General features: G+C 42.7%; 2 protein-coding genes and 1 pseudogene across 6 annotated transcripts; all 3 read left to right on the top strand.

Moving 5' to 3' along the window:
* Positions 1–664: 664 nt before the first annotated feature.
* LOC104454189 (pentatricopeptide repeat-containing protein At2g16880) lies at positions 665–4,648 on the top strand. 5 transcript variants are annotated; one of them, XM_010068971.3, is made up of 4 exons: positions 665–3,206; positions 3,519–3,612; positions 3,701–3,767; positions 3,877–4,648. In XM_010068971.3, the coding sequence occupies exon 1, from the start codon at positions 771–773 to the stop codon at positions 3,102–3,104; it is 2,334 nt and encodes a 777-aa protein (XP_010067273.2). In that variant the 5' UTR covers positions 665–770; the 3' UTR covers positions 3,105–3,206; positions 3,519–3,612; positions 3,701–3,767; positions 3,877–4,648. The 5 variants fall into 5 exon arrangements, with proteins under 5 accessions (XP_010067273.2, XP_010067274.2, XP_010067268.2 ...); XM_010068972.3 differs by lacking the exon at positions 3,519–3,612; XM_010068966.3 differs by having other exon boundaries at positions 3,701–4,648.
* A 7,509-nt stretch (positions 4,649–12,157) lies between these two features.
* LOC104455834 lies at positions 12,158–14,382 on the top strand (annotated as a pseudogene).
* Positions 14,383–21,136: 6,754 nt separating this feature from the next.
* Positions 21,137–23,461, top strand: LOC104454190 (ATP synthase subunit d, mitochondrial). Its single transcript, XM_010068973.3, has 5 exons — positions 21,137–21,437; positions 22,092–22,173; positions 22,819–22,883; positions 22,970–23,056; positions 23,159–23,461. Exons 1-5 carry the CDS (start codon positions 21,267–21,269, stop codon positions 23,258–23,260), a joined length of 507 nt encoding a protein of 168 aa, XP_010067275.1. The 5' UTR covers positions 21,137–21,266; the 3' UTR covers positions 23,261–23,461.
* The last annotated feature ends 53 nt before the right edge of the window (positions 23,462–23,514 follow it).

Genomic DNA, 23,514 nt, shown 5'->3' with positions numbered 1-23,514 from the left:
AATGGACTCTAGCCTAGGTGCCAGGGGACCATAACTCAAGTGTCAAGACTCAAGCTCAACTTTTGTGGACCTGACTCTGTGTTGGGAATCTGACCTCACATACTAGGATCCCATGCTTGGTCTTTGTTGACCTGAGTTCAGGTGTTGAGGTAGTGGGCATGGCCTTGATGGACCCTAGTGAAGGTGTCTGGAGCTCAAGCACAAGCACTAAGGTCTTAAGCTCAACCTTAATAGACTCGAGCATGGGCATGGGACAAGCATTGGGTGTTGGGTTATCCATTATGGATTTGAGTGTGGACAATGGAAATCTAATCTTAGATGCCAAGGATTCGAGAATTAGCATTGAAGTGAGTCCAAATGTCATACTCAGTCATATTTTAAATAATGATTTACAAAACAGAAAATCATTTTTTTGAGTTTAGGTATAAATTTTCCATTGGCTAATAAAAAGATATTTTTCATTAACTCATAGCGATTGAAAATAAAGAAAATGTTTTTTACGAAACAAACAAAACCTCCGTGACTCATTGGTTTTGCAAAAATCCCTATTGATATTTTTGCGAAGAATTACACTGCGATGAAAATTCTCAAATTGGACTTCCAATCCTAAATCTAATTACGGAGTAAAACGTGGTAAATATATCATCCACTTTAACCATGATACGACATGCCGTCTGTCTCGTCTTCTCTCCTCCACTGCGATAAGCCCCACCCAAAAACCCTACTCCTTCAATGGCGACCGTCTGAACTGAGCACGGAGCAGGTCGGAGATGAACCCCGCTGAGTCCCCGGCGCCTCCTCCGCTGTCGACCCCGGAGCTCCTCGACCTCGTCACCGCCGCCTTCACCTCCAGGGAATCCCAATTCGAGGCCCTGGTCCCCCACCTCCCGCGCCTCACGCCGCCGCTCCTCCGCCCGATCTTGGCCTCCGAAACCCTAGCCCGCCGCCCCAACACCCTCCTCTCCTTCTTCCGATGGTGCCAGTCCCACAACCCCTCCCTCGCCCGCTCCCCGTCCCTCCTCCTCTCCCTCCTCCCGCCGCTCTTCGCGTACCGCAAGTTCCCCGACGCGAGGGGCCTCCTCGTCGCCTTTATCGCCTCCGACCGGACGCACGACCTCCACGGCCTCATCCTCTCCCCCGACCACACCGTCGCGCGGCCGTCCAAGGATCTCCTGGACACCTCGATCGGGGCGTACGTCCAGTGCGGGCACCCGCACCTGGCCGTGCAGATCTTCCACAAGATGAAGCGGTCGGGGATGCGGCCCAACCCGCTCACGTGCAACACCCTCCTCAATGCCTTGGTGAAGTACCCTTCTTCGCATTCGGTGCTGCTGGCTAGGGAGGTGTTTAGCGATGCCTTGAGGATCGGAGTGTCGCCGAACACGAGTACTTGTAATATTATGATTTATGGTTATTGTTTGGAGAATAAGATTGAGAAGGCATTGGAGTTTGTTAATAAAATGGTCGACGAGTTCGGGTGCTTGCCCGATAATGTGACGTATAATACGATGTTGGATGCGTTGTGCAAGAGAGGCAGGTTGAAAGAGGCGAGGGATCTGTTGCGGGATATGAAGGACAGGGGGCTGGTGCCGGACAAGAAGACGTTTAATATTTTGGTTTGTGGGTATTGCAAATTGGGGCGGTTGAAGGAGGCGGCGCAGGTGATAGACTCGATGATGCAGAACGACATGACTCCCGACGTTTGGACGTATAATAAGTTGATCAGCGGGTTGTGTAAGGAGGGTAAGCTTGATCAGGCATTTAGGGTTAAGGATGATATGGAGAATTTTAAGTTGTCGCCGGATGTGGTGACATATAACACTCTGATTGACGGGTGCTTCAAATGGGGCAGCAGCTCCGAGGCATTTAAGTTGATTGAGGAAATGCAGGAGAAAGGTGTGAAGCTAAACGCAGTTACGCACAATATAATCATTAACTTGTACTGCAAGGAAAAGAAAATGGACGAAGCTAGGGATGCCATGCTGAAAATGGAAGAAAATGGAATCTCTCCAGACTGTGTCACCTTTAATACTTTGATAGATGGAAACTGTAAAGCAAATAACTTGGAAGAAGCTTTGAGGCTGATGCATGAGATGGGAAGTAAAGGTTTGAAAATGGATAGCTTCACTCTGAATACCGTTCTCCATGCTCTTTGCAGGGAGAAAAAGCTTGACAAGGCTTATGAAACGCTTTGTAGTGCTAGCAAGCGTGGTTATTTTGTTGATGAGGTTAGTTATGGTACCTTAATCACAGGTTATTTTGATTATGAAATGCCTGATAAAGCTTCAGAGTTATGGGATGAGATGAAGGAGAAGGGGATCACTCCTAGCATTATCACCTATAATTCTCTCATGGCGGGTCTCTGCCAGTTTGGAAAAACTGATGAAGCAATGAAGAAGCTGATTGAGCTTCTACAGAGTGGTATAGTCCCAGATGAAACTACATACAACACAATCTTGAATGGTTACTGCAGGGAAGGATGTGTTGAAAAAGCATTTCAACTTCATAATAGGATAGTTGAAAATTCATTTAAGCCTGATGTCTTTACATGTAATATTCTACTTAGCGGTCTTTGCAAGGAAGGGATGCTAGACAAGGCTCTCAGACTCTTCAGCACGTGGAACTCAAAAGGAAAAGTTACAGATGTGGTTACCTATAACACGCTGATATCAAGCTTGTGTAAAGAAGGTAGATTTGAGGAGGCGTTTGATCTTCTTGTGGAAATGGAATTAAAGACAAAGGGGCCTGATTCTTATACATATACTGCCATTCTCAGTGCTCTCACTGATGCTGGCAGAAGGAAGAAAGTGGAGGAGCTTATGTCTTTGATGGTAGAAGCAGGGAAATTAAACGATTTCTCTATACACGAGGTGCAGGCACAAAACGCTGCAATAAATGAACCTCCGGAGGAGCTTGATTCAAATTCTATTGCCTATTCAGAACAGATAATTGAGCTATGTTCTCAAAGTAAATTCAAGGATGCTATGTTAGTTTTTGAAGATTCAAAACAGCAGGGCGTTGTCCTAAGCAAAATCGCCTACATCAGTTTGATGGTTGGGCTCATTAAAAGAAGAAAGAGCATCTCTAGGGTTGCACGACAGTAATTATGTTTTCTCAGGGTGTTAAATTGATACTGGCAAAATGGGGGGCAAAGCAGTTGGTGCTGTTATTTGTGACTTTGCGCCAAAAGGAGAACCTGCTTCGAGGTATTATTACCCTCTCCCTCCTCTCCTGTTCTGTGGGCTTCAACGTCAAATCTTTTGTGCTCAGCGATGCTCATATCTAGGAGCTAGGCTTGATTGGTTTAAAAAAAACTGCTTTCTGGTAGAAAATCTTTGTATTAAGAAACTTTTTTATGGGAAACAATCTACATAGCATTTTTTCAGTAGTTGGTGCCTATGCAAGAACTTAGGTTTTCTGATGTGACTCTGCTTAGTGAAAAGCACCTCTAACTCTGAGGCCACACACCATGAGCTTTCGAATAACTGGAGATTTAGTCTCTTCTATTTTTATTCCAGGAAAATGTTTGTGGTACAGCGTTAGGTTGCACTGCAATGCAAGCTTCAACTCGTAGCTAATTATTGAGAGTTTAGGAGTTGCTGACATACCTAGGTGAGTTATTGGTCATGACAATTACAATAAATTTGAAGCAACTCTTCTTATGCCTTTTTGACACTCTCTCTACTTGCTTTAATTTCAGTGTAGCACTGAAGAAAAATACAGTGGCACTTTTTAAGCCTGATTGAAAGTATTGTTCTCCAGTGAGGGTAAGTTGAAGTGAATCTCATCTCTGAAGAATATCAAATTGGGACATTACCTTTTCTGGCCAAGAAGCTGCAGTGTTACTTCTGTATGTCTTTGACGGTCAAATGGCAGGTCCACTGAAGCTTCGATAGAGTTGGAGATGAAATTGCGGTTGGCTTCATTTGTTTGAAGCCTAAGAGGACAATAAGGATATTGCATTTGCTCTGGAAGTGAGCAAATGACCAAGTGGCATGCTGAGCATCATGAGTTTTCTAGTTAGGTTAGTTCAGTTCTGCTATCAAAGGAAATAAACAGGTGAGAATCGATTGCTAATTCTTTCATAAGGTTGAAGACTATTTAGTCTTGCGATTGGAGATATAAGTAAGCGAGTAGCAACAGTGAAGGAACTCGTGAGCAGTAGCTTGAAAGCCATGAAAACCTTAGAAAGGGAAAGGGAAAATTTGACCTGTACAGCGACAAGATTGATTGTAAATGCATAACGATTCACGCACCTCAGTTGTACGTCTCACTGGTTCTCATGTTAATCCTCTGTGCCATCGGGTTTTCACCTCACCTCGCTTTTGCAGCCGGAGATTACCAGTAAATGCAGAACTTTGACAGTTTACTCAGGTATAATTTCCTGTGCCGGTAGTTAAGGAAAATAGAGCAATAGATTTTGCGTCCTCCAACTGTAAATTATGAACGGAGATTGAAACTTGGATCAGGTTTCTTTGCCTTAGTCAACTGTAATTCTGTACTTTTGGGTCCTAACGCCTCTCGCTCTGTGGTTGCATTCCAAAACGTGTGATAGACACGATTAGAAACCCATTTCTTCAATGTTTCCATGGCTAATATGTACAGATTTTGAAACCGAATGTAACAGATCCGCAGCCACATTTGAAGATCATTCGCTCTAAACCATTGCATTTTAGAAAAGGTCCATTGTTTATGCAAACTTGTATGGAAACTTTTCGACCAACTATAAGTCCACGCACAAAAAACAATATTGACCGCAAAGGAGGAGTACTTGACGCTAGGGGTGTGCAAAATACCCGGGAACCGCTTGGACCGCCCGGAACCGGACTGGAACCGCCCGGAACCGGACCGGAACCGCCCGGAACCGGCGGTTCTTGAGGGAACCGGTCCAGTTCCTGGTTCCAATTTTTTGAAACCGGTGGGTACCGGTCCGGTTCCCGTTTCCATGGGCGGATCCGCCCATTCGGACTGGACCGGTACCTTTTTAATATTAAAAAAGAAATTACTAAAAGAAACCCTAGATTAGATCTCATCTTCGCACTCCCTTCGTCTTCGGTTCTCTCTCTTTGTCTCTTCCTTGATTTATCCTAATCCTATCGCCATTTCGATTCCTCCCTTCGTCTTCGGTTCTCTATCTTTGTCTCTTCCTTGATTTATCCTAATCCTATCGCCATTTCGATTCCTCCTCAAGCGTCGACGCCACCACCGTCGCTGCTATTCGCCCCCTCGCGTCGGCCGCCACCCGCCACAGTCACGGAAAATTGTTTCGCGACCGTTCTATGTTGAAAATCTAACCATAGACCTCCTCCCCTCCTTCCCAATTCATAGATCCGATCATTCTATGTTGAAAATCAAAATTGTTTCGCGTCAAGATCAGTTCCATGGATCCACCCGGAAACCGGACCGGACCGGTGGTCCGATTCCCGGATGGATCCCGGTTCCAATTTTTCGGAACCGGTCCTTAGCGGGCGGTTCCCGGTTCTAGGTCAAGAACCACCCGCCCAGACCATGCACACCCCTACTTGACGCTATTGCTCGATTCACACTGCCTCTTATTTGGAATCATACGAATAATCTTCAATGTCAACTTTGAATGAACATTAACAATAGGTTGTGTTTGTTACGCTGAATATTTCGTGACAAAGAATAATAGTTTTCATAAAAATCATTTTCAAAGAAGTTTGTTAGATTTTGTTTGTTTGGTGGGTTAGGAAAAATGGATCCCTTGTGGAGAAATCGTTTTTCTACAATCTAAGCTTCTTGTTTTCAATCCGTGGAAAATGTTTTTCTACACATTAATTAATTGTCCGTTGTCTAAATGCCAAAAAGTCGGAAAATCCTTAATGTCAAATTAGCGGAGTCAATATTGAAATCACTCAGCTCCCAGTTGTTCAGAAGAGACCATGCAACAACATGATACTCACATATCGTTGAAGCTCGATTAACATAATCTTTTCGGAGTTTGAAACATCTGCAACCTCGTATTAGAATATATAGAATTGCAGGGCGAAAAGGCTTTGAAGCTAAGCAGCCGACATGGTGGGGGAAGGTGATCAAAATCGAACAAAAAGGTACCAGCTTCAAGCCTTCAACTCTTTGACAAATGAAGACTTAGACGAAGACCCGTGACCTACCACATTTTTGTAATGTCCTCGTGCCATTATCGTCTCTGTCCTAAAAAACATTTGTCTATCAAATGGCGCTCCGTTAGTTTAATGAGGCCAGGGCCTCCGGGACCGCTCGTCATCGTTCAATTTTTCTTCTTCTTCTCGCGCCCGCCGAACGAAATTCAATGCAGTAGTTGAAAAACAGAGCGCGCGAATGCGGCAAGAACCTCGTTCCTCCGTCCTTTTTTGACGTGACTACTCTGTGTTCCTCGACAAAGTTGCGCGTCTTTGGCACAGACCAAATGGACCATTTTGAGCTCTTAATAATTGGGGGTGCTCCTATGGATGCTGACTGAACGAATGAAAGCAACTCAACTGGGGGGTTTTTCTTGTTGAGAGCACACATAAAAGCTCGATACCTTCATTTGGAGATATCGTCAAGTGGGAGTTCAAGTCCGAACCCATTAATATAATCCAATTGTACCTACCTTCACTCAAAAATTTAAATTAATGAATTATAGGCTAACTAAGAAATATTAATTGTTCAACATAATGATGTATTTTCTGACGCGGAATTTTTCTAAGGTATGAAACCGTGCAAAGGCGGTGGACTATAAGCAAGTGTGTGGCGGCAGGATGTGTCGTGGGCTGTCGGTTTTTAAGCTTTTGCCAGGAGAATTGGCGTCCAACCTTTTCGTTAATTGACAACGTTGTTGCGATGCAAAAAGGGTGCACCCACCTTGCATTGTCGAAACGTGAGACATGTCCCACTTTGCAAATCAAGTTTGCTCTAGGGAGGCCAATTGTGTTGCAGATTGGGTTGTTAAAGTCCACAGGAACAACTATTTATCTCTGAATTAGGTTTCATCTCCTTCACAAATTTTATGGACCTGTTATGTAATGATGCCCCTTTATTGGATCTCTCATCTTTAATTACTTAATGAAAAGTTTCGCTTTCTAACCAAAAAAAAAAAAAAAAATCGAGTTTGCTGTGTGCTTTCATATAGGGTGAATCCTCATCTTTGTCACTCATAGTTACGATAATTTGTAGCCTTCTCTTTTGAGCAGAGAGATCCCGGCTTTTCACATGAATTGCGCGTAGCCCTTCGATTTAGAACGAAGTGGTTCGACCTGAAATTTGGTTGTCTAACGATATATTTAACGAAAATCAAACGTTCCGTGCGATGTAATTAGTCAATCATTGGAATCGACATTAACTTAAACTTGCGGTAAAGATGGTCGGATCATGCGCATTGCATCAGTACATCTGTCCTCGCATCAAAAGCTTCGAAATCCCAAGAAAGAAACCACGACGATCTTCTACTCGGGGGGTCTTGGGGGGTGATATGAACGCCTTGTGAAATTGCACGATAACCACTGGGATTCGCTTCAGTGGCCACCTTTCCAATATGGAAGGGGGAAGTGAGGGATTCAAATCCCCACATTCTCGGGGGGATCGGGTGGGGACGCGTAAGTTTCAGGAGTAGGTTTCGACTCCCACGCCCTGCAAGAGACAACTGGACAAAAGTCTGAGAGTGAGTGTAGAGCGGGAATAGAGTAGGACTAGTCAAAAAAAAAAAAATTTGCACGAAGAAGGTAAAGGAATAGAGCAGGAATCAGTGGGATCGGTCGACCCCACTGATTCCGTCCAATCAAGCAAATTGTTCCTTCGACGGCAGATGCAAGGTCGGGCCGCGCGCGTGGAACGTGCATGGAATCGCCTGTCGGTCGGTTATACTTTCCACGCCCATGAAACGTTTTCAAATTAAAAATGGTTTCCTCGTTGAAAAGACGCAATTATTTCTCCTAATTTTCTTTATAACGATGGCTAATTACGTTCAGATGGCGAAGCATCGCGGAGAGCGGCTGTTAAATGAGGAAAATAGACCCATGCATTCGTTTTAAATTAATTCGACTTATTGTACTGATTTTGAGATGATTTGGGCGGAGAGATTGGAGGAGGATGCTAGCTTCACGTGCCACCGACAAAAGAGCACGTGGTTGCACATGGTAAAAAAATATCGCATGTGCAAGGTTAACATTAAATCTTCTTTCAATGGAATAAATATTTTTTCGAATATGAGGATGGATTTCTCGAAAAATATATAACTTGAAAATTATTTTTCTGAAAAATGATGTGTTGTGTCGCTTAGTTGATGAAAAATGTTTTCATTCTTGACAATAATTAATGGCTAATCATTTTTGTGATTAATTATGTCATCTTCCGTTTATTCATCTTAGCGAATATTTCTCAAATTATTTATTTTTCAAGAAACAAACGCAAAGGCAGCGGATTTTGCATATTCATAATCCCTACCAAAACGTTCAACCCGAGTCATTTACAAGTTAATCAAGTAAACCTCATTTACCCTCGAAAACAAAAACGACAATAGGATGCACGCAAATCTCAAGCCAATGCGTTAATAACGCGTGTAATTGGATCCATCTGCAAAAGATCTCAATTTTTCAAACCTCCTTTACCAATTAATTAGGATTCTTGCCATCTTATATCGAACAAAGGTCATAGGCATGGTGCACATGATGGTTGAAAAATTCCTTCTTCTTTTTTTGACTCCCCACATCTACGGAATTCCCACCAGCACATGATACATTTCCCCTTCAAACGAAGCTTCGGATCTTAAATTGGAAAAAAATAAATGGTAAATTCAACATCGACGGCGTCGTAATGTCCATGCCCTCATTTGGAAGGTTGCAGTGGAAAGGGGAAAAGTGCCAAAAAAGTCATAAACCTTTAGTCTTTGTGCCAATTTAGTTCTAAACCTTTTTTTTGTGCCAATTTAGTCCTAAACCTTTGTACGTTATGCCAATTCAGTCATTTCCGGCCAATTTTGGCCGGATTTCGATTGACACCGACCGCCCGACGTGGCCGATCGGCGCCGACGTGGACATATTTTAATAATATTTTAATATTTTAGATTTTTTATTTTTTATTTTATTTTTTCTTTTTTTTCTTCTCCTCTTCTTCCTCTAGCCGGCCACCTTGCGAGCGAGGGTCGAGCCTCGCGTTGGGCAGCGAGGCTCGCCCTCACCGGATCCGGCAAGCCTCGCGCTAGCCTGGGCGAGGGTGAGCCTCGCCCGGGCGGCCGTTGCCTCGGTCGGTCGCCGAGGTCCGGCGGACGGGCCTGGAGGAAGAAGAGGAGAAGAAAAAAAAAGATAAAAAGAAAAAGAAAAAAAGATAAAAATTCAAAAATTCAAAAATATTAAAATATTATTAAAATGTGTCTATGTCAGCGCCAGTCAGGCCACGTCAGCCGGTCGGCGTCTAGTCAGTAAAATCCGGCCAAAATTGATCGGAAAGGACTGCATTGGCACAACGTACAAAGGTTTAGGACTAAATCGGCAAAAAAAAATGTTTAGAACTAAATCGGCATAAAGACAAAAGGTTTATGACCTTTTTAGCACTTTTTCCCAGTAGAAAGAGTCAAATGCATAATTTCTTTCGATCATGATGCTCTTATTGACTCCAAACGAAAAGAGACAATCGTCCCTTTTACTGTTGTTTCGCTAGCCTAGTGGAGATTACACCGCTTGGTATGTGAAATGGAGAGAAGAAAAGAGTGGGCAAAAGGCCAAATTGGAAAAAACCACGTTCTTGAATTCCGATTCACAAGCACATCCGCCACGATGGGAAGAAAGAGGTGAAGAAGAAGAAGAGTGGATGTGCGTATTTGAAGGGGGGAGAAAGAGTGAAAAGAGAGAATTCGTCAAGTCTCGAAGCAATGAAAAAAAAATCGGCCAAGACGTTAAAGAGGTTTCGAGATTTCAAAATTGAAAGACTTCATGGGTTCAAATCCTTTGAATTGGCGTGCAAACCGCTCTGAGTCAAGACTATCCGCACAACTGCAACCTCAGACTTAACCAATTCATGAACCTCGGCATGGTGTTCTGTGGGCTTCAATTACTCGGCATTGTCTTGCTATTTTCAACTAGTCGAGCCTCTGCGATCGTGTCTTGAGATGGTAAAAATAAAATATAAGAATAATAATTGTTGCTCCCTACACCTCTCTCTCTCTCTCTCTCTCTCTCTCTCTCTCTCTCTCTCTCTCTCTCTCTCTATATATATATATATATATATATATATATATATATATATATACTTGTATTTTATGTATTAAGTAAAATCATTTTAGCCCTTCACCAAGCACACGCATGGTACGTAGTCCACACGTAATTAAACGACTACTGAAATTCCATCATCTTCGCCACCCATTTTTTCACGGTAGGGCCATTGGATTTTGCGGTGACGTCCTTGTCAATTAACGACTTTGGTACCTTGAATTTATTTTTTTTCTTTTCACTAGACGTGACATGTAATTTAAGCTATAAGGTCTTGGCCCGTAGAAGGGACCTCAAGTCCACTTGCGGCACTTATGAAACCAGCACCTTCGGTCTAAGAAATGAAGAACAAAGTCTACTTGAACGTACGCAAAATGCAATGGAGAGATTAACACTTCGATCAACAGTCTTTGAAAATATGGTTCCGTTTGTTTTACGAAAAATGAACGGTTTGGAAAACATTATTCTAAGATCAATACTCATTTCGCTTGAAATAACTAGTCAATGAAAACCGTCTTTATTATCAACAATAATTCCTGTCGAATTACTTTCGTGAATGATGAAAATAATTTTTCTTCATTCATTTTTGTAGTCATATAGATTATCATTCTTTTGAGAAATATTATCCAAACCATTCATTTTGTGCCAAAATAATACATGCTAAAGAAAACAGAACTTGTTAGGTATTCAAAAAATTTACACTCAATATAAACATTCATTTCGATTGGTCTAGCAAAGGTGTAATGTTGATTGTGTAATCTCGAAACAGAACATGGTGGGATTTTGTGGCTAGAAGCGAAAATAGTTCATAGTAAATGGTCTAAAATATACGCTCAATAGCGACGAACTTTCTTTCGTGGCTAAAGGCCAACCTTTTGCGAAGAATGTTTTGCAGTTAATGACACGGGCGTCAAATTTTGTAACGGTTCAATCATCTTTGCCAAAAGTCACTAAGTATATCGCCACTAAACAAATCACTGCATCTGTCGATGAACAAAGAACACTAAACTTTTCTCGAAATCATTGAACTCCAAGGTGGAAAAAGACCGGTTCCCCAACTTTTATCGAGAAACCTATCCCATTCCTGTGTGAATCGGCTTGGAACCGGTCCGGTGAATCCTTTGGAAATTGGGATTTCATATTTTAGGTTCCATTTGGAAATCATAAAATGAGCAAAATAAATCAACCATTATATTCCTAATGTAGAAACCCATAAGGTAGTGGTCTAGCCACCTCAATGATAAAAAAGAAAAGAAAACCAAGATCATAAATGGGGTCCAACCTCCTTGATGATCTACCAAAAAAAAAAAATCCAACATATGAATGGTGATGCAGCTTCCTCAACGATCAACCAAAAACAATCAAAAGAGCATAAGCACCTGCAAACAACAAAAAAAGTACCATATCCAAAAAAGAAAAAAATGACCCACAACTAATGAGCTTTGATCATAAGATGTAGAGCCCCATTCAAATCTTATATCATTTATGTAGAAATTTGTGACATTACAATCAACTGTTTAAAAATTTGAATTTAAATTTTTTTATTTCGATATTATATAAGATTTCATTTGGATCATCGTCGGTTATTTTAAAAATCTAAACTATTAGATAACGAGGCAACGTTGATATTTATATATCCTGACAATTCAGGTATCCGTAACGACCAGGGCAACGTAATCAGAAGTAAAAGTCGAAGCTGTTCCTCCTCCTTTCTTTTTTTGGCCCAATTCCTCCTCCTTTCTTTCTCTTCCTAGTCTTCTAACCCCCCAACTTCGACCGAGAGCGTCGGTAGTACGGAATTCCCGCTGTCTTTGAGCGGACCACCTAAGCTCCCATGGCCCCCACGGCTGACTTCACAACCTGTGGGGCCCACCGACGCCAGCAGTCCCCGTTTTCCACCTCCTCCTCCTCCTCCTCTCTCTCTATATAGAAAAACCCTATCATCGACGTCTGCACCCGGCTTTTCCCCCGCCAACTCCACCTCTGCAACTCTCCTCTCTCTCTCTCTCTCTCTCTCTCGAGCTTCGACAATGGAGAAGTACGAGGAGTCTCAGAAGCCCCGATCGCTGCCCTCGCCCATCGCCATCCCTTCCTCTCCTTTCTTCCCCCACTCGCCCACTTACTCCCACTCCCCGCCGTCGCCGTCGCCCCCGCCGCCCCAGCCCCAGCCCCAGTTCTGCCCGGGGACCCCGCCCCACGACGGCGGCCCCCGCCGTCCCCGCCCGCGGTGGTCATGAGCCCTTGCGCCGCCTGCAAGATCCTGCGGCGGAGGTGCGCGGACAAGTGCGTCCTGGCCCCCTACTTCCCGCCGACGGAGCCGTACAAGTTCACCATCGCCCACCGCGTCTTCGGCGCCGCCAACATCATCAAGTTCTTGCAGGTAAACCCCTCCCTCTTCCTCCAGTAAGACGAAAGTTCGAGAGATTTGCAGTGTGAACTCGGAAATGCGAGTGTGCGACTCGTGCGACTCGGGAGTCAGGCGGGGTGGTTCGCGCGCGCGTTACTTTTGAGGCCCTTCTTTTCCTTTTTTTCGCGATATCTTCCCTTTAGCTCGTGCTTTAAAAAAGCCGCCGCTTGACTTGATTGTAAAGAGGTCACTAGTGTTTTTCAAAGCTCTGTTCAGATGCATCTCTTGTCGAGCATTTCGAACCAGAAAGTTTTCCGTTTTCGACGCTCGAGCGTAAAGTGGTTGGACATCACAACCAAAGTTTAATGTATCGAAGTTGGTAATGTTCTGACCACAAAAAAAAAAAAAAAAAAAAATAGTAATGCTTTCTCTATTTAGAATCCTTCAAAAAAGCAAAGGTGAAAAAAGAAAACCTTTTTTTGTAAATAGATAAGGTGACCTGATGTTCAAACTATGCATGTTTAGCATGATTTATTAAAATTAAGCGTCTCTTTATTTGAAAGGAAATTGTTTTCTCAACTATTTTCGATAATAGAAAACTAACGATTTACTGAAAATCTTTTTAATGGACTGAAGACAACAGATTTATATCATGGGATAACGACTTTCTTTTTTGTCAAGAAGAAAAACGCTTTTTCCAAACTACTAGACATGTGAAACTAACCTTTTTTTTTCTTTGAAAATGATTTTTGTGAAAAAAAAAATATGATTTTAATTACAGAGTTAGCGGTGAAATAAATGCACCGAATTCCAACTGCTTTGTTTTGTTTCACTTAGTATATTATTGTCGTTTTTTATATTTTTTTTTTTTTAGCTTAATTTGACACTAGAGGACAGAGTGATTGATGCATCATTGTCAAAGCAGTTTGACCATAAATACCAGATAGCGGGCTAATTGATCCCCTAGACTACCATCAATTGCCGGGTACAGAATTAAATAAGCAGTTGTTGACCATGACCGGCTTGCTTTTCCTTGACTTTCATCTTGTTTTGGGCTAAGATCTAGTGCTGTCGGTCCTATTGTTTCCTGTCGAGCTCGGCTCGGCTATTGATTGTCAAGTTCTGTTTGTACGACTTTGATTAAAAATCTCGGATTTAGTCAAATGCTTGCGCTCGACATTGACTAACAAAGAGCCCCGATTCATCAGGAACTGCCGGAGTCCCGGAGGGCCGACGCGGTGAGCAGCATGGTCTACGAGGCGAGCGCGCGGATCCGCGACCCGGTGTACGGCTGCACGGGCGCCATCTCGCAGCTCCAGAAGCAGGTCGTGGAGCTCCAGGCGCAGCTCGCCAAGGCGCAGGCCGAGGTCGCGAACCTGCAGTGCCAGAACACCAACCTGTTCGCCCTCATCTGCATGGAGATGAGCCAGTCCCAAGACCAGCCCGTCTTACAGCAGCAGTGCCCCGCTGCGATGGACGCGAGCTGCTTCCTGGACGAGACCAACCTCGTCCCTTCTTGGGAGCTTTGGACGTGAGAAAGAAGGGAGAGCTCCAATGGCGGTCAACCTTCGCGTTGGGATCTCGAGGAAGCAAAGGATGGGCGCAAGGAGAGGAGAAGGAAATGTCAATAAAGAGAGACTAGTTAGATAGAGTTAGATACGCGATAGTCAAAACTGAGGGTCTCGGCCCAAAATCAGAAAAAAAATGCTTGCCAATCGTTTGGATTGCTAATACAGAAAGTGTTCGGAAGGAAAGTAAAAGACGACATGCAAAAATGGCGGGAGAGATGTCTGAATTGCTTTCCTTTGGACTATGATGACCTTTGTTAAATCAAATACTATAATTTCTATGCGACCTAATCTTATCTCTGATCAGTAGTCAAACCTCGTTATGAGCATATATTCTTACTTTTCGCGAGGATTTGACCCGAAAGCTATCTTTTCTGAGCATGGTCCCAACTGGAGTAGTTGCTACATTCGTGACGTTAGTCCTTGCAAACCCATGTTACGACCTTACATGATTAAGCTGCAAGTTTCGAGCGACGCGAACTCGAGTTATCAAATCTGACTGAAGGTCAACTCAACTTGGAGAGGACGCGAAATACTTTAGAGAAAGCAAAATAAAAGCGAGTCCGTCGTTAATATATCAGAGTCATTCGACAATGGGAAAAGCACAGGATCCAGTGAAGAAGCAATCATCTTTAGAAACGTAACGAGTGCGACCGCGGCATGATGTCGACGAGCAACTGCCGAGCCCATGCTCTTTGCATGCATTCCCACTTACGGCCCAACGAGGACCGCTTATTCTATTCACTCAGCGAAGACTGGCACCCGATGTCTCTACTTTTCTCCAAGGCTTTTCACAATATCAGTCTGCAATTCGCGATTCATAAAGACGGTCCTCTGTTCTTCTAAATCTGGATTTGGTGGCTCGTGTGAATCTAAGGTGTGAAAAGAAGAACGGAGATGTCCCGCTACGCACGGCTTTGATGTATGGTGTCCTGTGACGTGTGGCCTATCTCACTCCGATACATTGCGCGCCAAGCTAAGTGCTGGTGCTTTCAAACCCTAATGCCCGTACAGGTAGATATACATCTGTATACGTGCCTCCATGCTCTACTTGCCCAAACCTAACCAAGAAAGATAGAGCTTTACTCGTGTCAACAACCGTAAAGCACGATAGGACTTGGTTTTTATGGTTTGTGTCCTAACCCCAGTTCCATTTTCTTCCAAACTGTCGTCGTCGTTGCTGCGGTCTTCTTCTGTGTCTTCACTGGACCCCCCCACCAAAGTCAGTCCACTAGCCGTCGCAAAGGGGAATGTACAATGACGAAAATGCCTTGATTGGACCAATTTTTGCGCCCATGTTCCAATTTTTTTTTTTTTTAGCTTGGACCATACTATTGATCTTCCGAATGTGAGATGAATTTACTTGAGGTCTTGGCCAGGCAACGAGCTCATGATGTTTCACCTTATGCATGAAAAACGCATAAATGAGTTCGTACCCATCGTTGAACATGTGAATTAGAAATGTTTGACCAACCAAAGTATCGAATCCCGACACATCCCAAAAAAGGAAGAAGGCGCAAAGTTGATTCTTTTCCTAGCCCTTATTGCAATAGTATTAGGACATCATATGATTCGCCGTCACTTAATTCGAGTAATAAAGTATACACAGGTAGATCTATTTTTTCTTTCTATATGTGGGCTAATTTCGAGCGTGAGGATCACATTCTCGTCAACGTCCGCCGCTTCCCAAGGGCTGGAGAGACTGTGGACCTCGTTTTTGCGTCCTCGTGCGTTTTACCAACGTTTTGAAAGGTTAAGAAAGGACACCCCTAGCATCTTCCACATGCCATGGAGATCACTGCTTCGTTCTTTGTTGTTTGGGACTTGGGGTGGGGGCAATTTAGTTTTAGGAGATAGGACAAAAGTCTGAAAGTGAGATTTAGAGTAGAAATAAAATAGGATCGGCAAAAAAAAAAGAAAAAAAAAAACATATCTCTGATTGATTATGTTTATCTCATTACCCTTCGTAGTCATTTAATGAAGCCTATAAATGAGCTCATGCACTCTTTATTACGACATAGGTAGGGATATACGGAAATTACACGAGTTGCTCTTCCACATCATTTCAATGCGCTAATGCATTTTCCACGTCCAACTTAAGCAAATTCGTCTGCTGTCTATATCGACCGCGTTCCCTGTCAATGTTGCATCAGATACGTTCCCCATCCCACGTTATTGCTCATTTCGGAATGCAGCTTCTTGCGGCATCAGGGTCACGGTGGGGATGTGAGGCCCCGATATGTCCCGACACCCCCATGTGGAATTGCGCGTAAGAGCTGCGAGCATTAGCGAAAGAGCAACATCAGTTTGACGACGGACAGCATGCGTGGTTGAACGAGAATTCCACGTCCAAGGTATTTTCAAAGTGCATGTATGTGCATTAAAACACGTAAAACCGTGCGTGTAATTGTCATGTGCGACTGAAGTGGTGCAGAGGATTGTCCCTTCTCCAATGGGAAGCCGCGTAGAACCTGTTGGCAGACGCCATTTTAGAACTTCAGCTTGGCGGTCTCGTGAATAGAAAAATTGAAATTGTCGTTTAGGAATGTATAGTAGGATTCAAAGAAACCAGAACACAGAATGAGACGAGGTGAGGGACCAAATGAAAAATGGCTTGGTCAAAGAAAGATACAAATTGCTTGCAAAAAAGCCATAAACATATTACATTTTTTCAATTCAATCATAAACCTTCTCTCTTTTTGTTAATTGAGTCAATCCAGCCAATTTTGGCCAAAAATCGCTGACATGAACTCCGGCGGTGCCACATATAACGGGCGGTGCTAACGTAGATAATTTTGAATAATTTTCTGATTTTTTTATTATTATTTTTTCTTTCTTCCCCTTTTTATCAGTGGTCGGCCACCAACCATGATTGCATCAGCTGGCCTTGCTTGCCACCGGTGAGGTGTGACCAGGCGAGAGCAAGCCTTGTCGAGGGTCAACCTCGTCTAGGCCAAATCTGACAATGTTGGCCTTTGCCTTGGGCGAGGGCAACCTCACTAGGTGAAATTGATGCTAGGCGAGGCCACCCTGACCTAGGTGAGGGCTTGTCTCACTAGACCATCGGGCATCTCTTGGGCGAAGGCGACATTTTGGCCTTAGCAAGGTCGACCCTTGCTGAGCTTTCCCTATGGCAGGTGAGGCCAAGCCGCTCAACCATAGCTAGTGGCAAGCATCAACCAAAAGAAAAAGAAGGGGAAAAAATGGAAGAAAAATAATAGCAAAATTTTAAAAAAACATTAACGTATTAATACAAATTGTCTACGTCAGCGACAGCCGTACCATATAAGACAATTGACGTCCACATCAATGGATTCTGCCCAAAATTAGCCAGATTGACTAGAGATTAGGATTAAATAAGTAAAAGTGCAATAGATTAATGACTTTTCAGACAATTTCCTTTGAATTGCTTGATCCATACGCATTGCGGCACATTCAATTAGGTCAAGCTTGATTTAGATTTAAATAGAGTGATTTACCACCGAAAACATCTCTTGTAATCCGGCAAAACCGCTCTAAAACTTCTTAACGCGCAAATGGGACAGCTCCTGTCTGTGGAAACACGACCTACACGTGAACGTGCACATCCGTCCGTCTCCATCAGGAGCATGTGGGGCCTGGCGACGCAAGGGCCCAGGAGCTTTCCTGGTCCACGAAGCCCCCGTCATTGCGTACGTAGGCCCATCATCGCGTGCTTTGCTCGACGAGTGAAGACTGCGAACACGGTGGGACACCGAGGATTGACCAGGAGGAAGCAACACGACCGTGAATCATGTCCCTTGACCCGAACGCCAACGGTCCATTTAAAGCACACCCGAGCAGCAGCCGATCGGTGACGACTGAGGAATGACCACGCAACCGAAACACGTGACGAGTCAATAAGCGGGAGGCTCCATTGTTGACCGACCCTCGATTCTTCTTCTCGAGCTGTTCTGCATAGTAGTCTTTTCAGTCTTTTCCCTATCCAAAATGCTCCTTCTTTTCCACATTTCCAAATTGCATGCTATCGCGACGTGTGGAATTTAACAAGTTGATTGGGGGCGTGTTCTGAATTGTAATCCAACGGAGAAAGTCGATTCTTCTTTTTCTTTAGAAGAAATTGGCTACGTCCCCTTTTCCCTTTCTGATTGCAATTAGTGTGCAAATGACTAGATTGATTGGTCAAGTTACGTGCTAGTTTTCTGCAAAGTATGAAACTACATAATATTTGGTTGGAAAGCATCTTTGATAGGGCATGGATGATAAAGAAGCAAAGCGCGTCCCAAGGGGGTCAAGAAAAGTTCTTAGTTATGAGATAGAAAGTTACGTTCTCACCTGTGAAAAGTAATGTCACTTCGAATCGGTCATTTTCTTCACTTAGCCAGCGAAACGATTGGCCGTATATATCAAAGTTAATTGACTTGATTTCGTCCAGCCCATGCTCTAGATAAAAAGTTACATTCTTAGCTTGTGAAAAGAACTTGCACAAAATTGATTGATTGATTGATTGATCTTAGGATTGGCGGTCCTCTTCACTTAGCCACCGAAACAATTGGCGGTCTGTATCAAAGTTAATTGACTTAAAGAGACTCTAGCTAATGCTTCTCTACGTCCCAGGCTTCTAGAAAGTCAAATGAGAAAATTTGTTTATTTGCTTATCGACTCTAAATTCCACACTCCAGTCTCGTCCATGCATCTTTGCTTTTGTACGTAAGTGCATGTGTGTCGTGCAAAAGATACTCAGCAGACGGTCTATACCTAATCTCGAAGAATTATGTGCCCATGCAAAGAAAAGTACCCAAAAAAAAAAAAAAAGGAGAAAATTCAAAGAAGGAAGTTTCAAAGTACACAACATAAAGGGGTTCGAATTATTTCCGACATTTTGTGTCGTTGCATTGTTATATATCAATCAAAGTACACAACATAGTGGTGCGTTTGTTTCGTGGAATACATTTTCGAGGAAAACATTTTCCTCATTTTCCGGCGTTTGGGTCGCTTAGGAAAATGAGTTAATGGAAAATGTTTTCCTAGTCAATAGAAAATGTTTTCCTAACAAACTTTAAATTCAGGAAAATGATTTCCCCTTTGAAAGGACCGGAAAACGTTTTTGAATCTACCAAATCTTAGATTTGATGCTTGGTTTACAAACAATTATTCTTATAAAAATATATTTTAAAAAAATTGAATTTGAATTTTTTATTTTTTAAAAAAATTAAAATTTGGAAAACATTTTTAAAATAAAAATAAAAAGTTTGAATTTGCTTCTTTTTCTTTTCTTCCTTTTTCTTTTTGCTTCTTCTTCACCCGTCATCAGCCACAAGGATGGCCAGTGAGTTTTTGCTTCTTCATTTTTTTTTCCGAAGTGTGATTATTTTTTAATGAGATACAAACAGCATAAAACATTTTCAATTATATATGTCAAACAAAGGAAAACAAACCGTATTATTGGAAAATGCTTTCCCGGAAAGCATTTTCCTTTATCATTGAGTTTTCCGTGAAACAAACGCACCCTGAGGTTTCGTTCGTTTCGCGGAAAAAAAATTTCCGGGAAATTATTTTCTGAATTTTCCGGTGTTCGTTTCACGGAAAATGAATTCATTGGGAAAAACATTTTCTATGAAAGAAAAAAAGTCTTCTAAATTAAGGGAAAATATTTTCCACTTTTGAAAAATGGAAGACATTTTTCTCACTTGATCTCTCTTATCTCACACCTATACAAATCTCCACTTCCTCCTCACCTTTCTTTTTTTTTTTTTTTTTTTTTTTTGGTAAGAGTAAGCAATATATTAATAGGGGTCAAATGTACAAATAACACGGCTCCAAAAGCTTACACTCAAAATGAACACGCTCATTAAGAGTGAAAGGAAGCCGCGGACAAGCAAACAAACGACCAACAAAGAAGCCAACGGCAAAACAAGCTTGGCAAAAACACCTAAACAACCACCGAAAAGCCTAAGTCAAACTATAATCAGAGGAAGCGAAGATAATGGGGTCCACATCCCACGAGCGTTGCATCCGCCTATTCCTGGGAGAGTCCTCAACATTCTCAAAGGTAAGGGCCTTATCCTTAACAACCTTGAGGAGATGCTTCTTCATGGCCGAAATAGATAACGGCTCCCCCTGAATGTAATATCTTTTTTGTTCTTTTTTGTTCGAATTATTTTTTAATTTTCTTTTTCTTTTCTTTGTTTCCCCATCTTCTTCTTTCTTGGCTAGGCGTCGGCCCCTTGAGCTTGTCGATCTCAAGCTCGCGCTCTGCACTATTGCTTATCATTTTCTTTATTTATTCTACCATGCGGTTATACATTGCTCGAGCAAAAGGCTCTACATGTTTTGCTTTTTTTTTTTTTTTTTTTTAGAACCCAAAAGACGCAAGGGGAGAACAAGTTATTCACCTGGAAGATTTTCATGAGGGTTGTACATGATTTACTTCTTTTTAAAATTTATATGAACACTTTTAGAGTAGATGAGACTTTGGTGATAATGATGGAACAAATATATGAAGTAAGTTTGCATGTATTTAAAGGCAAGTTTATATTTGATAGATTTATAGGTCGGTAAATGATGCATACTTAAGTGGTGAAGTCTTATAAAATATTTTCCTTATCGAACACCAGAAAATATTTTCCGAAACATTTTCAAGTTTTAGTCGAATATTAGAAAATATTGTCATTTTCTTGAAAAATGACTTATGAGAGAATATTTTCTAAAATGACTTATTTTTCGTGAAACAAACGGACCTTGAAAGTTGTCTCGACCGTAACGATATAGACATGTTGGTAATCGCGAAAACGAGCATCATTCTCGCCACAAATGGGCAAACGTTTTTGGTCCATGGAAAGTAAGGCCGATACCGACTACTCCAAAACGGGGATGTGGGTTATCCCTGCTGAGTCCATCGGCTGAAACGGCCGGAGCAGCCCGAACATCACTCAGCCCAATGGGCCACGGTCCAATCCTCATGGCCCAAAATCTCATTTTAGGCCCATTATCACTTGCCCAAAGAACCCAGCCCAAAAAACAGGAAAAGGAAAAAAATTGAGAGAGAGAGAGAGAGAGAGAGAAGAGCCAGCAAGCGGAGAGGAGAGGAGAGAGGAGGACGAAGGGTAGAGCCTGCAACAACACATTAGAATCCCTAAAATCTCCGCATCTTGCCATCGGCGGGCGAAACCCTAGGAGAGAGAAAGGATGAGCGGTACGGCGAAGAAGGTGACCGACGTGGCGTTCAAGGCGTCGAAGAAAATCGACTGGGACGGCATGGCGAAGCTGCTCGTCTCCGACGAGGCCCGCAAGGAGTTCGCCAACCTCCGCCGCGCCTTCAGCGAGGTTAACTCCCAGCTCGAGACCAAGTTCAGTCAGGTACTCCCGGCCTCTCCCGATTCCCTCCGCCGCCTCGCTTCAGTCGATTGGCGGTCGCCGGGCGCGCGTCGCGCGTCGTTTCGATCAGTAGATCTTCGTCGTTTTCGCCGACTATCGGTTCTTCTTCTTTTTTATCGGTTGCGATTGGAGCCGCGATGCGCTGTTCGATTCGATCTGATTCGAAGGGGAATTCTGTTTTCGCGAGCTGGCGGACTGTGATTTACCTTCCGGTGGCGCATCGTGTCAATCTGCTCCTGCTGAAATGTGGATTTGGTTACGTCTATCTGCTTAGGGAATGCCGAGCATGAGCTGATGATCTGGTCTTTGGAAATTGTTGTTCCTTGAGATTTGATGAACATTTCTGCTGTTATGCGCAATATGAGCTACCTCTTTTGCGGAAATGTGGTTATTGTAAGGATAAACTCATCGATTGCTCGTCATAGTGTACAACAAACAGGAATGCCTGTTTCGTTTCCTTGAAATTGTTGGCGGGAAGTGTAGTGGCAATGGTGATTGAAGCGATAGCATTAGCCATGATTATCTTTTGTAATTTTTTCTATTTGATTCATGATGTGCAGTGGTACTTAGGGTGCTTGGCCTTATTGCTTTTTGGCTGATCCTTTTATCTTTCTTTCCCTACTCTTTGGCTTGCAGGAACCTGAACCTATTGACTGGGAATATTACAGAAAAGGAATTGGGCCTCGCTTGGTGGATATGTACAAAGAAGCTTATGACAGTAAGTTGCCCTGACTCCTGCTGAACTGATTAATGCACCTGTTCTCTCAAACACGATACATTTTCATTGCATGGACACCCGAAAAAGATGCTCTGCTCACTGTTTTTGGTTTGATTATCTGATTATTTGTCCATACCTTTAGGTATTCACTTGTGCTGAGTGCATTTCACTTATTTCTGTGGTGCAATTTCTCTGAGTATCACCACTGATGCATTGCCAGAGGAATCATCTGAAATGAAGGCAATTACGCATGTGGATTTGATTAAGTGAACTATTTTGCCAAATCAAGTTAGAGTTGTTCTGCATGTAAGTGGCCAGCTAAGTAGCATTCCGTAAGTTACATGATGAGCTTGATGGAAATGGCTATACCTGGTATAGATTGGACATAGCGAGAAGATAGTGGCATGGTGTATCCTAAAGATTGACCTAAATTTGGAGAACAAAGCAGCCCTTGGGTACTTTCCCCTGCAATTTACGCAGATTGCTGCTGGAGTCTTCTTCTACTCTTGGACATATGTTTGTTCTGAAGTGCAATACTGATAGCTTGGTGGAACATTTCCATGTTTTCTTTTTGAATTCTCTGAGCAAATTAGGCAGGGCAAGGCATTATTGAGAGTTTATAATCTCATAGTGTTTCATTTGCAGGCATAGAGATCCCCAAGTACGTGGACACAGTCACCCCTCAATACAAGCCAAAGTTTGATGCGCTGGTGAGAGTTAATGCTAGTCCTGACCCTTTAAGTACTTATCAGAAACCAATTCACTCCAATATGCCTCTTGTCCTTGTTTGTTACAGTTGGTGGAACTGAAAGAGGCAGAGGGGATGTCCCTCAAGGAGTCCGAGCGATTGGAAAAGGAAATTGCAGATGTGCAAGAGTTGAAGGTAGCAAATCACCCTTTGTTATTATGTTCTCTGTAGTGAGAGAAGGTAATAAATCACTTGCAATTTTTGAGCGCTCTCTCACAAACTGTCATTATTCAACAGAAAAAGATCAGCACCATGACTGCCGATGAATACTTTGAAAAGCATCCTGAACTCAAGAAGAAGTTCGATGATGAGATTCGCAATGACTACTGGGGATATTGATGAAAAAATGAGCAGATCAGTGCCAGTTGGCCAGAGTTATTGAAGATTGTGTTCTGCTTGTTTGATTTAAAATAAAATTGAGAGAACTCTCTTCTTCTGTACTTCTTGCTTTGGGCTTGAGGAATTATGACCTCTCATTGACTTCAATGTCGGAAACTTGAATTTTCATGTGAATCAATAGATGTTCGTTTTTCCCAATAATAGCCACACCTAAATGATAAGATAACAGGCGATATCATTTCTTATTTCTATCC

The sequence above is a fragment of the Eucalyptus grandis genome, chromosome 7, assembly GCF_016545825.1.
Source record: "Eucalyptus grandis isolate ANBG69807.140 chromosome 7, ASM1654582v1, whole genome shotgun sequence".
Lineage (NCBI taxonomy): Eukaryota > Viridiplantae > Streptophyta > Magnoliopsida > Myrtales > Myrtaceae > Eucalyptus > Eucalyptus grandis.
The sequence above is the reverse complement of the archived record's forward strand: the minus strand, read 5'-3'. Positions and strand labels throughout refer to the sequence as shown.

What these genes read in the sequence shown, in the direction of transcription:
- LOC104454189 (XM_010068972.3), top strand. Translation starts at nt 771, where the DNA reads ATGAACCCCGCTGAGTCCCCGGCGCCTCCTCCGCTGTCGACCCCGGAG.
- LOC104454190 (XM_010068973.3), top strand. Translation starts at nt 21,267, where the DNA reads ATGAGCGGTACGGCGAAGAAGGTGACCGACGTGGCGTTCAAGGCGTCG. An exon ending in GTACAAAGAAGCTTATGACA is followed by an intron (nt 22,174 to 22,818) that starts GTAAGTTGCCCT and finishes TTTCATTTGCAG; the next exon opens with GCATAGAGATCCCCAAGTAC. An exon ending in CAGATGTGCAAGAGTTGAAG is followed by an intron (nt 23,057 to 23,158) that starts GTAGCAAATCAC and finishes ATTATTCAACAG; the next exon opens with AAAAAGATCAGCACCATGAC.